General features: G+C 38.8%; 1 protein-coding gene across 14 annotated transcripts in view; it reads right to left on the bottom strand.

The window, feature by feature from the left end:
* The window catches only part of CLOCK (clock circadian regulator), a 119,262-nt gene that overhangs the window by 12,938 nt on the left and 93,846 nt on the right, over positions 1 to 12,478 (bottom strand). For all 14 annotated transcript variants that reach the window (XM_073017365.1, XM_037989425.2, XM_037989428.2 and 11 more), the window contains 6 exons: positions 9,651 to 9,792; positions 8,957 to 9,057; positions 8,338 to 8,427; positions 3,742 to 3,894; positions 2,784 to 2,996; positions 1,536 to 1,738 (listed from right to left, as the gene is read on the bottom strand). In XM_073017365.1, coding sequence (XP_072873466.1) covers positions 1,536 to 1,738; positions 2,784 to 2,996; positions 3,742 to 3,894; positions 8,338 to 8,427; positions 8,957 to 9,057; positions 9,651 to 9,792 — 902 coding nt within the window. The remainder of the gene's footprint in view (positions 1 to 1,535; positions 1,739 to 2,783; positions 2,997 to 3,741; positions 3,895 to 8,337; positions 8,428 to 8,956; positions 9,058 to 9,650; positions 9,793 to 12,478) is intronic.

The following is a 12,478-nucleotide window of genomic DNA, read 5'->3' as shown; positions in this document are numbered from 1 at the left end:
CAAGTATCTCTGCCTTTGTGAAGCTTTCCTGACCACACTGTTATTCACCTGCTTGACTCAACCCATGAAACTGCTTACAAAAACAAAACAACAAAACAAAAACAAAAAAACAAAAACAAAAAACTGCTCACTTCCTTTCTCTTTAGAATACTCTAAAGTATTCATCATACCAAACAATACTGATTTGTTTATCTTTCTATTGCTTTTACTAGTCTGGTCTTTCCCTTGGGGAAGGGACAATGCCATACTCATCTAGGTAGGCCTTCAAATGTTTGCTAAGATGTGGTTTCTGTCCTCCTCAATAGATAGATGTTCAGGGAAACGCAACTTAAAACCACAGTTAAATATCACCTTACCCCAGCCAGACTGGCCATTATTAAAAAGTCAAAAAACAATACACACTGCTGGTGGGAATGTGAGATTTCTCAAAGAAGTAAAAGTAGATCTACCATTTGATCCAGCAATCCCACTACTGGGTATCTACCCAAAGGAAAAGAAGTCATTGTATCAAAAAGACAACTGCATACATATGTTTATATGCATATGCAGTACAATTCACAATTCCAAAGATATGGAATCAACCTAAGTGCCCATCAACCAGTGAGTAGATGAAGAAAATGTGGTATGTATACACCATGGACTACTACTCAGCCATAAAAAAAGAATAAAATAATGCATTCTGCAGCAACTTGGATGGAGGTAGAGGCCATTATTCTAAGTGAAGTAACTCAGAAATGGAAAACCAAATACTATATATTCTCACTGGTAAGTGGGAGCTAAGCTATGGGTACAGCAAAGGCATACAGAGTGATATAATAGACTTTGGAGGAGGATGGTGGGGGTGAGGGATAAAAAAACTATATATTGGATAGAATGGGCGCTGCTCACGTGATCAGTGCACTAAAATAAGTCCTAGATGATTGTTTTTCCAGAGCAGGCCACAAAACCTTTCTGTAATACATGTTTAAGCACTTGAGCATTGAAATGATGACACCAAGCTCTGTGTTCAGAGCTCCCTCCCTCATCACCTTAGCTAGCTATAGACCCCTTGGCTAATTACTGAAAATTTACTTTTTTCTTATCCGGGAAATAAAAGAAGGCCCTCATGTACATTTTCTTTTAATAAATGACAATTTGAGACAACATATTTTGAGCATTTAACAAACTTAAAAAAGGTAAGCTACCCTAACCACTGTTACTACATGGACATTCTCTAGCGTCTATATTGAAAAGACAAAAGATTCACAGTGACACAGAGCCTGTCATAAACCTTTTCTAACAATGTGCTGTAGAATCTGTATTCTATAATATCTTGCAGCACATTTTTGGACAAGAAACAAAATTTGTTGTTACCCTTTAATTATGAAGTCTTTAAACAATGAATAAATTATGTGTTTTTATTTCAAATTTAAACACTGGCTGCAGTGAGCAACACATTAAAGTCACATTAAAAAATTTGATTAAAAAATCACAGTATTGTTTTCTAATTAATCGGTTTACAATTTTCAAAATAACAAATGAAATATGACAACTACCTTATCTGCCTGTCCTGAGTGAATGTAGTTACTGCAGCACTCTGGGTGCTGTTTTGTGGCATACTAGATGGAATCTGGACCATGCTTCCGGCTGCAGGCTGAGAAATCACCATAGTGTTATACAGTGGGGCTGTAAGAGTGCTCTGTGTCTGACTGGGTAGAGATGTTTGCTGACTGTGCCCACTCAGTACATTTTGTTGACTCTGTTAAAAATAAAGAGAGATTTTATAGACAGATTAACTGAAAATAATCATTTGGGAAGTATGCTAGAATTCATCATTCTAACAATATGACAATATGACAGAGAAAGAAGTGGCAGGATATATTACTCTGGGAGAAATATAACCACGAAGGAATGACTCGTGGTAATTGAGAATGAATTAGTCTGGAATATCTTGCTGGAAGGTAAGCTATGACTTTAGAAAGAAGTGTGACTATAATAGAGATGACATAAAATATACCCAAAGAATTTCTGTTAAATGCCCAAAGTGAATAACTAATTAGTGGGTATTTTGCTATTTTTCATTTAAATCCTTGGGATTCACAGTCACAGATGTACAGTAATTGCCAATATTTTCTGGAATAGTCAATAAACCATTACTGCCCCTTCCCCCAACAGTCTATTCTGCACCAGCAGGCTTCCTGGTCAGCCTCTTGAGCAAGTCATACCTTTTTAACATACAGAAATAGTCTAAGTTATAGTAACTTGGTATAATTACTAGACTACACCTTTAAACAGATTGTGATATATTTTAAAGCTCGGCTGGGTGCAGTGGCTCATGCCTGTAATCCCAGCACTTTGGGAGGCTGAGGTGGGCGATCACCTGAGGTCAGGAGTTCGAGATCAGCCTGGCCAACATGGTGAAACCCCATCTCTAACAAAAATACAAAAATTAGCCCGGCGTGGTGGCGGGTGCCTGTAATCCCAGCTATTCAGGAGGTTGAGGCAGGAGAATCACTTGAACCCAGGAGGCAGAGGTTTCAGTGAGCTAAGATCATGCCATTGCACTTCAGCCTGGGCAACAGGAGCAAAACTCTGTCTCAAAAAAAAAAAACAAAAAGTTGAAAATATTTGATACTAACATGATTAGCACAAAATATTTTCATGATCACCTTCAATGCTATGCTTTCTAAATATGATTAAATTTTGAAATGATATTTTATCATTAGAGCTTTATTTCTGTTTCAGCAATAGTGTGCATTCCAAACACTAACCACTCCATAGCCCGCTGTGCTCAGTAACATTACCTGAGTTGATGTACTACTCTGTAAAGTCTGTTGTTGTATCATGTGCTGAGTTGTGCCAATGTGTCCAGTATTCATTCCACTTTGAATCTGGTTAGTAGGAACAACTTGGCCTTGCATATTTATAGGTGCAAGTTGCTGGATGTTAGATGAATTTCCAGAAGAAAGTTGAACAGAACCAAAATTCAACCCAGGATTTGATTGCTGCAAAAACATCTTTAAAAATAAAGATTATGTTAAAATGAGCTTTGTAGATTGAAAAGAAGAATGAAAGCATTAAAAAGAGGGCAAAATCAAGCTACAGAGTACATTTAAAAAGCAAGTAACAAGGTTAAGTCACTTTGAAGAATCAGCAATAAATAATTAGTGAATAAAACACGAAACTTCATATTCAGTCTTTCAGTTATCTTAATTCTATGTTTCCAATTGTCAGAAAAAGTGTAACTCGGTGCTACTCAGTCTGTGGACTGACAGCTCTGTATCACTTATCATTTATACTTTATAACATCAGAGAGAAGTAGTTTTCACTCCGTTTCCCTTTACCAAAGTCATAGTCTCCTGGAGTGGTCCTGCTGGTTGGTCATGTAAGACTAATTTGAATCATACATACTGGTAGTTTAATAAAAATATTACTGATGATTGATTTATAAATTCTGTACCCAAGAGGTACCTAAAACTTGATGTAAAATATAATTTTTATATTATGGATTCAAACTTACTAAAATTTGGACTGGTAAAAAAGATGACTGGAGAAACAAGGATGTTGACAGAAATACCCTCAGGAATGAATTATCTTTAGAGACTGTAAAGTATAATCATACTGAGTAGGTAACCAGTGAATATTTAACTGAATTGATAAAACATATCTCTTGCATCTCACTTTTAATTAAGAAAAGTTAACTTTGCTAGAAATCCAAAATGTGAATGGGATGCTTTGTTTGTGTTCAAATATAACAACTACCTGCAGCCCCTGGCCATGGACCATCTGAAGTTGTTCTTGAATTTTTCTTAGTTCTTCTTGTTGCCGATGAATATTTGCTTCTATCATGCGTGTCCGTTGTTCCAACTGGTCTTTCAGATGTTGCATGGCTCCTAATTGAGCTGAAAACTGAAACTGAAGTACCACGTATGGCAAAAGTACAAAATATTTTAGAATTACTTACTCCTTGTAATTGTGCAATGTGAAAAGTAAGCAGTGTAACATGAGTGAAGGAGGCTATGCTGATTATGCCCCTTAGCTCCTAATCCACCCATCTTTGCTCTGCTTTGTGATATTGGACCTGGACCTTCAAAATATTTCTCCTTTGCCAGCAGGCACAAAGTTATCCACATCAGTAGGTGGTGCTGGAGGGACACTGCCAAGAAAGGTGCTCAACTCCTGGTTCTGGTGCTTTTCCTTCTTGCTCTTATGTCGGGAAGCCAACGGGAAGCTTCCCAGTTAGCCTTGTCAGCTCCCCGGCAGGTGGCTTTCCAGCAAGTCTCAATGACATCCTAGCGGGCAGCTTCCCTGAAAGCTTTACCAGTACCCCAGCTGATGCTTCCAGCTCTCTAGCTCTAATCTGCGGCATGTCAGTGAACTTCTCTATTACCCAGTTGCTACAGCCACATCTGCCCCAAGAAGATCTGTATCTTAGCCTGGCATGGGGGGAGAGGAGGTTGGCAGTTTGGGGGGAGTCTTTTAAGTATGTTCCTTCCTTGGGTACTCTCCATCTGCCTTACAGAGTGGTTGCTCTCTGCATCTGCTATTTCTATATTCTTTTTTTGTTTGTTTGTTTGAGATAGGATCTCCCTCTGTCATCCAGGCTGTTGAGCAGCAGTGCGATCATGGCTCACTGCAGCCTTAACTTTCTGGGTTCAAGAGATCCTCCCATTTCAGCCTCCCCAGTGGCTGGGACCACAGGCATGCACTACCACACCTGGCTAATATAAACATGTATTTTTTGGTCAGGTGCGGTGGCTCACATCTGTAATCCCAGCACTTTGGGAGGCCGAGGCAGGTGGATCACGAGGTCAGGAGATCGAGACCATCCTAGCTGACACAGTGAAACCCTGTCCCTACCAAAAAATACGAAAAAAATTAGCTGGGCGTGGTGGCGGGCGCCTGTAGTCCCAGCTGCTCTGGAGGCTGAGGCAGGTGAATGACATGAACCTGGGAGGCAGAGCTTGCAGTGAGCCGAGATCACGCCACTGCGCTCCAGCCTGGACAACAGAGTGAGACTCTATCTTAAAATAAATAAATAAAAATTAAAAAAAAATATATATATATATAGTAGAAATAGGGTCTTCCTATGTTGCCTATGCTACTCTTGAACTCTCTGGCTCAAGCAGTCCTCCTCCTTCAGCCTTCCAAAGTGCTGAGAATATAGGCATGAGCCACCACACCTAGCCTTATTCCTACATTCTTTAGGTTCTCTTTATTTCTTTTAGGAGTTAATCTGTGTTACCATTAATACTTTTTTATATTATTCCTGTTCAAATTTCTGGTATGCTTCTGGCTTCTGACTGGATAGTGACTGATTACATATACACCCTGGATTTACAAGACCTGAGCTCATATTGTGGCTATCACTTACTGGAAAAAAATTTAACTTTTTTTTTTTTTTGGAGACAGAGTCACCCAGGCTGGAATGCAGTGGTGTGATCATGGCTCATTGCAGCCTCAACCACCCAGGCTCAAGCACTCCTTGCACTTCAGCCTCCCAAGTGGCTGGGACTATAGGCATATGCCACCATGTCCGGCTAATTTTTTTTTTTTTTTAAGAGATGGGGTCTCACATGTTGCCCAGTCTGGTGTTGAACTCCTGAGCTCAGGCAATCCTCCCACAAGCCACCGTGCCCAGTCGTATTTAAACTTCTTAGCTTCATTTTTACCCCTTAACAAAGGAAAAAGTAGTCTGCACTTGGAGTTAATTTGTATCAATTTCTGTCATCCCTAGAATGTCCTCTATGTGCACATGAGTAGAATTACTCAAAGTTGCAAAAATCTGACAGATAACCAATAATAATATTTTCACTTCTATCTTCAATGGAAACTATCCTCAGGTAAGTATAGAACATGGGCTTTTAAAGACTAGGCAAGTATGAATGAACACACACATACATGAATGAAGATAAAATTATGTTTTCAATCTTATTTCTCTGTTTTATTTGAGTCATGAGCAGCTCCTATTTTCTTCTGTTTATAATTTAGCCACATTTGGTGATTCATCTCTTAAGTCTACACAGGCTCTTTAATTATGCCCATGAATTTTCAGTACATGATACAGTGTAAGAGCAGGAAGAGTTTCTCTTTATTGGAAGGAAATCTGTCTTAAAGTAGCCTCTTACAGTGAACTGTATGTAAAAGCGAGAAATGTCCTTCCCATCCAAAGCTTTTTAACTCCATCCTGAATAGTTTGTATTCGGGATGCTAAATTACATTTCACAGCACACAACTTTGATTTTGGAAATTAACAATAACCAGACCATATCATATATTACATTATACTAGCTTGAGAAAATATAAATTAATTTAGTACCTCAACTCCCTCAAGCTTTTTTTTTTTTTTTTTTTAATTAGACAATGTGTTATAATTATGGCCAAGCATGGTGACTCACAGCTGTAATCCCAGGACTCTGGGAAGCTGGGGTGGGCAGAATGCTTGAGTCCAGGAGTTTGAGACCAGCCTGGGCAACAGGGTGAAACCCCGTCTTTACTAAAAATATAAAAATTAGCCAGGTGTGGTGGCATGCACCTGTAGTCCCAGCTACTTGGGAGGCTAAGGAGGGAAGATCGCCTGAGCCCAGGAAGCAGAGGTTGTAGTAAGCCAAGATAGCGCCACTGCACTCCAGTCTGGGTGACAGGGTGAGGCGTTGTCTCAAAAAATTAAAAAATAAGAAAGTTACATTTATATCATACAAATGTTATTTTATTATAACTAAAGTTATTTGTACCCTTGGACAAGCATTATATTGCTATCACTTAAAGGATTTCTATCAAGTACAAAAAGAAAATAGTAACAAACACAGAAGGCAGGATAACAGGAAGTAAAACCACAGAACTGAGGGAAAGCATTTGGTTTTATTAGTGAACAAAATGTGAGATATGAATGCTTACTAACATTTTTGACACAGTACATATCTTTTATTTCATGAAAATATTCCCATAAAATGTTAAGAAATGCTTTAGAATCCTGAGATTAAAAAACTAATAATATAAAAAGTATGTATCTCCTATCATATATGTATAACCTAAATAACCATATAAGATAGACCTTTTTTTTTTTTTTTTTTTGAGATGGAGTCTCACTCTTGTTGCCCAGGTAGGAGTGCAGTGGCGTGATCTCAGCTCACTACAACGTCCGCCTCCTGGGTTCAGGCGATTCTCGTTACTCAGCCTCTCAAGTAGCTGGGATTGCAGGTGCCCGCGACCACACCCGGCTGATATTTGTATTTTTAGTAGAGACGGGGTTTCCCCAGGTTGGCCAGGCTGGTCTCGAACACCCTACCTCAGGTGATCCACCCGCTTCAGCCTCCCAAAGCGCTGGGATTACAAGAGTGAGCCACCACGCCCAGCCCAGACAGAGCTATTTTAAAAAAAATACTGTTTTTACCTATTATTAATGATCATTCCTTGAAATCAAGACCTGCTAAGTTAAGATATATTTAATGCCAAACAAAACAGAAAAGTTGAAGAAAAATACTATTTCTCCGTAGTATTTTTAATGTGTTTGAGGCACTGAAGAGTACAGAGTCATAAATTACAAGTTGAGAAGTTAGGCTCCAAAGTAACGCAGCATCACTTTTGGAATTACTCCCCCCCTTTTCTGGCTACTTTCCACTTTCAGGCCTCCTTCTGAACTTAGGCCAAGAAACAATTCTAGAAAGTTTTCCTTCACTTCCTCAGATTGCATTAAGGATTCACACAATGTGCTTACATTATCAACTTATATACCTTCAGCACAGGCAATATAATGTGGTTAGCTGTCGTTCCCTCTAGTAATGGTTTTTTAGTATAGATATTATATTTGTACTGTCAGCATCTGCAATGCCTGTTACACACAAGGAACTCAATAAACATTCAAAGAATGAATATACAAATAAAGTTACTCAATTCTTCCAATATTCAAAGGAAGAACAAAATGCACAGCTACATTTCATCTTTAATATCTTTATGTCTATAGTGTTTCTCAATGAGGGAGTGTTATGGCATATTAAGCAAGACAATTCTTTGTTGTGCAAGACTGTCATGCATCCTGAAAGATAATTAGGATTCCTGGACCATGCTCACTAAGGGCCAGTGATACTCCACAATCATTACGACAACCAAAAATGTACCCAGATATTCTAAATGGCCCCAGTTAAGATTCACTGCATCTGTAACTATAATTATATATGTGCATGCGTGTGTGTGTGTGTGTGTGTGTGTGTGTGTGTGTATGTGCTCCTACCTCGGCCTCCCAAGTAGCTGTGCTTACAGGTGCTTGCCAGCAAGCATGGATTTTTTTTTTAAATTACATTAGCTTAAAAGCAATTTATCATTTTCAAATATGCAACTGAAACAAAAACCAAAAAATACCTGGGACATGCCTTGTGGAATTGGTAAATTTGTAGCTTGAGACATCACTGGCTGTGTTAATGATGAACCAACAGACTGGGAATTTATGGACTAGAGCAAAATAAAAAATAACACTGAAGTGATTCTCATTCCCATACATGAGTACTTCCAGCAGAAATATCAATATGATATTCATATTAATAAACTTACCATTTGCCTCATATTTTTGTTAGCTGAATACAGCTATGTCTTCCCGTCTATACTGGAAAGGCCTGTTCCCTATTTATATTTTATTTTCCAAGGAACTTCCTATAGTACACCTTGAACAAGCTCTCAATAAAAGCTGGCCAGACTTAAGACAATTGGTATTTGAACTCAGACATAAAACAGTTATCAATTATGAGCTTTCCACAATTAAAAAAAAAAAACAAACTAACATTTTACTTGAAAAATAATTGAAAGGACTGATACACACGACAACCACTTCACACAAAAAAAGGAAGTCTTGAGCGTCACATATCAGTAACTATTTTGATCTTTACAAAGAGGGGTAACAAATCAATGAATTTCTGAAGATTTATATCATTTTTTCCCCTCTTAATAAATCTTTATTCAGAAGAATATCCACTAAAGAGCTTACCTGACTACTAAATGATGACCTTCTTTGCACCATCTTCTCATGAGCCGGTAAATGCTGCCTGGGCGGAGTGCTCGTATCTGTCGGGATCTTGGTTGGTGTTGCTGAAGTCATTCCACAAAATCAGAAGAGCATTAGTACTTTGTAAAATATACTTTTTAAAGATTAATCTCAAAATGCATTTCAGTTAATAAAAATGGCTTTTGAATTATTTTTCCAAACCATTCAACGAAAGTGAAGTCCATGACAGATGATTCAATGTAGTTACTTCTATCTTTTTATGAGCACAAAGAAAATATTTTAAATAGGAAAACTTTAAATACAAAAAGTTACTAATTTAATGACAATTATACAAGTCTTTATAAAGAGAAGACAATAAAAAAACTTTCAAAAAGCAAACCTAAGAACACTTACTGGCCCTACAGTAAAAAACACAATAAATAGTTGCCTTTCTTTTTGAGGGATGATTAAAAACACCACCACCCCCATTACCACCTACACATTTTAATAGGCTACTTGAAGAACTTAATTCTTTGCTAAAAGTGGGCAATGTGCCTTTAACTTACTGGAAAGGTTAATATATTTCAGAAATGTAAAAACTTATAATTTTAAAGAAGCATTTGATGAGAAATGCTGATATAAGTAACTAACAGTTTAGTTACTTTAAAGAAGTCTGCTTTGAAGTAAGGGTACTCACAGGAAGGGTCTGAGACTGCTGTGTGAGATGATTTTCTTGAACTCCGAGAAGAGGCAGAAGGGGTTGGGCTGTGATCAAACCTTTCCAATGCTTCCTTGAGACTGACTGTGTTTATACGATTGTCTGACCCAGAATCTTGGCTCTAAGGAGACAGAGTAAAATAAATGTTTTCTTGTGGTTCAGTTCAGAGATCTAAAATTCACAATACTGTTATCAACAACAACAAAAAAATCAGTTTTTGTCTGTAACAAGGCAAAATTACCTGTATGTACATACACATGTAAAGAAATGAAAATTTATGTGTTATAGCCAGAAAGTTTTGGCTTCGTTTACTATTTAAAAAAAAAAGAAGAAGAATGAAGTTGGAATCTCTTACATCATATGCAAAAATTAACTCAAGACCAGGTGTGGTGGCTCACATCTGTAATCTCAGCACTTTGGGAAGCTGAGGCAGGTGGACCACCTGAGGTCAGGAGTTTGAGACCAGCCTGGCCAACATGGTGAAACCCCTTCTCTACCAAAACTATAAAAATTAGCCAGGTATGGTGGCAGGTGCCTGTGATCCCAGCTACTTGGGAGGCTGAGGCAGGAGAATCCCCTGAACCGAGGAGGCGAAGGTTGTAGTGAGCCGAGATCCTGCCACTGCATTCTAGCATGGGCAAAAGAGCAAGACTCCATCTCAAAAAAAAAACACAAAAAAACAAAAACAAAAACAAAAAATCAACTCAAAATGAATCGCAGACCTAAACGTTAACAGCTAAAACTACGTAACACTTAGAAGAAAACATAGGGGAGAGAGTCAGGTGAATGCTTGTGATGCCAACTACCCAGGAAGCTGAGGCAAGAGAACTGCCTAAGCCCAGGAGCTAGAGTGTCATAGTTTCATACAGCGACACCAATCTTTCCCATCACCAATGTTTCTTTCTCCATCATCTCATTCTCATCTGTATACAAAAACATGCTGTTATTTCTCTCAACTTAAAAAAAAAAAAAAAAAAAAAGGTAAAAACTTCCTTTAAGCCCACTTTCCCTTCCTACCACTGCCCCATTTCTCTTCTCTTTGTAGCAAAACCCCTCCCTATTCACTGTCCCTAATTCCCCCACCCTGGAAAATTCTCTTTTAAACCCACTCTAATCATGCTTTCACCCACACTATTACTCCACAAAATCTGTTATTACTGATCACCAATGAATTAAATGTTAAAGTCAATGCTCAGTTCTCAGCACTCATCTAAAATTTAACTTATTTCAGCTGAATCTGATAAAGCTGTTCATTCACTCCTCACTGATACTCTTGTCTTCTAAGTAACTACCTGGTTTTATTCCTAACTTACTAGTTATTACCCCCCTGTTGTTGACTCTTGTCTCCATCACCTCTTAATACTGGAGTGCTCCAAGACATACTCAATCCCCTTGGTGATCCCATCAAGACTCACGACTTTTTTTTTTTTTTTTTTTTGAGACGGAGTCTCACGCTGTCACCCAGGTTGGAGTGCAGTGGCCGATCTCAGCTCACTGCAAGCTGCGCCTTCCAGGTTTACACCATTCTCCTGTCTTAGCCTCCCGAGTAGCTGGGACTACAGGCGCCCACCACCTCGCCCGGCTGTTTTTTGTATTTTTTAGTAGAGACGGGGTTTCACCATGTTAGCCAGGATGGTCTCGATCTCCTGACCTCGTGATCTGCCCGTCTCGGCCTCCCGAAGTGCTGGGATTACAGGCTTGAGCCACCGCGCCCGGCCAAGACTCACATTTTTTAAACCATCCACACATTGAAGTTTCTCAAAAATATCTCAGAAGGACCTTGTCCCTAAACCCCAGGTGGATCATGATGCTGGCAGTAAATATGGTGAGAAAGTAGACATAGCTGGAGTGTATTTTGGAAATAGGGCAATTTAGGATTTACTAGGATTGAATCTTTGCATGAAGGAAAAAGGAGGATAATTAATCTCTGTATTACTTAAGTTTTCATAATGGTCCCCTAATCAAGAAACCCTAGATTTTAAGAACTTTTCTCAGAAAATAATGTCTTTTACCAAAACATACTATATCCTCTTCTTCTAAACATACAAAACCTCTTTCGAAAAGTTCTTTCGGATCTATGAAAGCAAGGAAGCTGTTTGCATTATTCAATGCTGTATTCTCAGCATCTAGAGCCATGCTGGGTAGAATGTACTTTATAACATTTGTTGAATGACTGGATGACATCCACCATATTGTCCCCTGGAATGCTGCCTATTTAAGTCAAGTTTTATATAGATTTTTGACTCTTTTCATTCCACTTATTTTCTGCAGGTCCAAAAATACTGTGGTAGGCAACTTCTGACATGGCTCACAATTCCTGCCTCCTGGTATTCGTGCCCTTGTATAATCCTCCCACCTTGAGTGTGGGCTGGACCTACTGATTTCCTTCTATAATAAATAGAAAAGACAAAAGTGGTGAAATATCAATTCTGTGATTAGGTTACAAAAGACTGTGACTTCCAACTTGTAGTTTCTCTCCCTGGCTCATCTTGCATGCTTGGTCTGATGGAAAAGGTCACCTGGAAAGGAACTGAGGATAGCCTTCAGCCAGCAAGAAACCAAGGCCCTCAGTCCAACTGCCCATGAGGAACTTGTGTGCCAGCGACCACTAAGTGAGGTGGAAACAGATTCCACCTCAGTTGAACTTTGAGATGACTGTGGCTCCCACCAACACCTTGATTACAGCCTCATGACAGAATCTGAAGTAGAGGGCCCAGCTAAACTGTGCCTGGATTCTTGATTCACCAAACTAGGAGATAAGAAGTGTGTTGTTTTATATCACTAAATTTTGGAGTTAGTTGTTACAC

Source organism: Chlorocebus sabaeus, chromosome 7, assembly GCF_047675955.1.
Source record: "Chlorocebus sabaeus isolate Y175 chromosome 7, mChlSab1.0.hap1, whole genome shotgun sequence".
Classification (NCBI taxonomy): Eukaryota; Metazoa; Chordata; class Mammalia; order Primates; family Cercopithecidae; genus Chlorocebus; species Chlorocebus sabaeus.
This window is presented reverse-complemented; position numbering and strand designations above follow the sequence as displayed.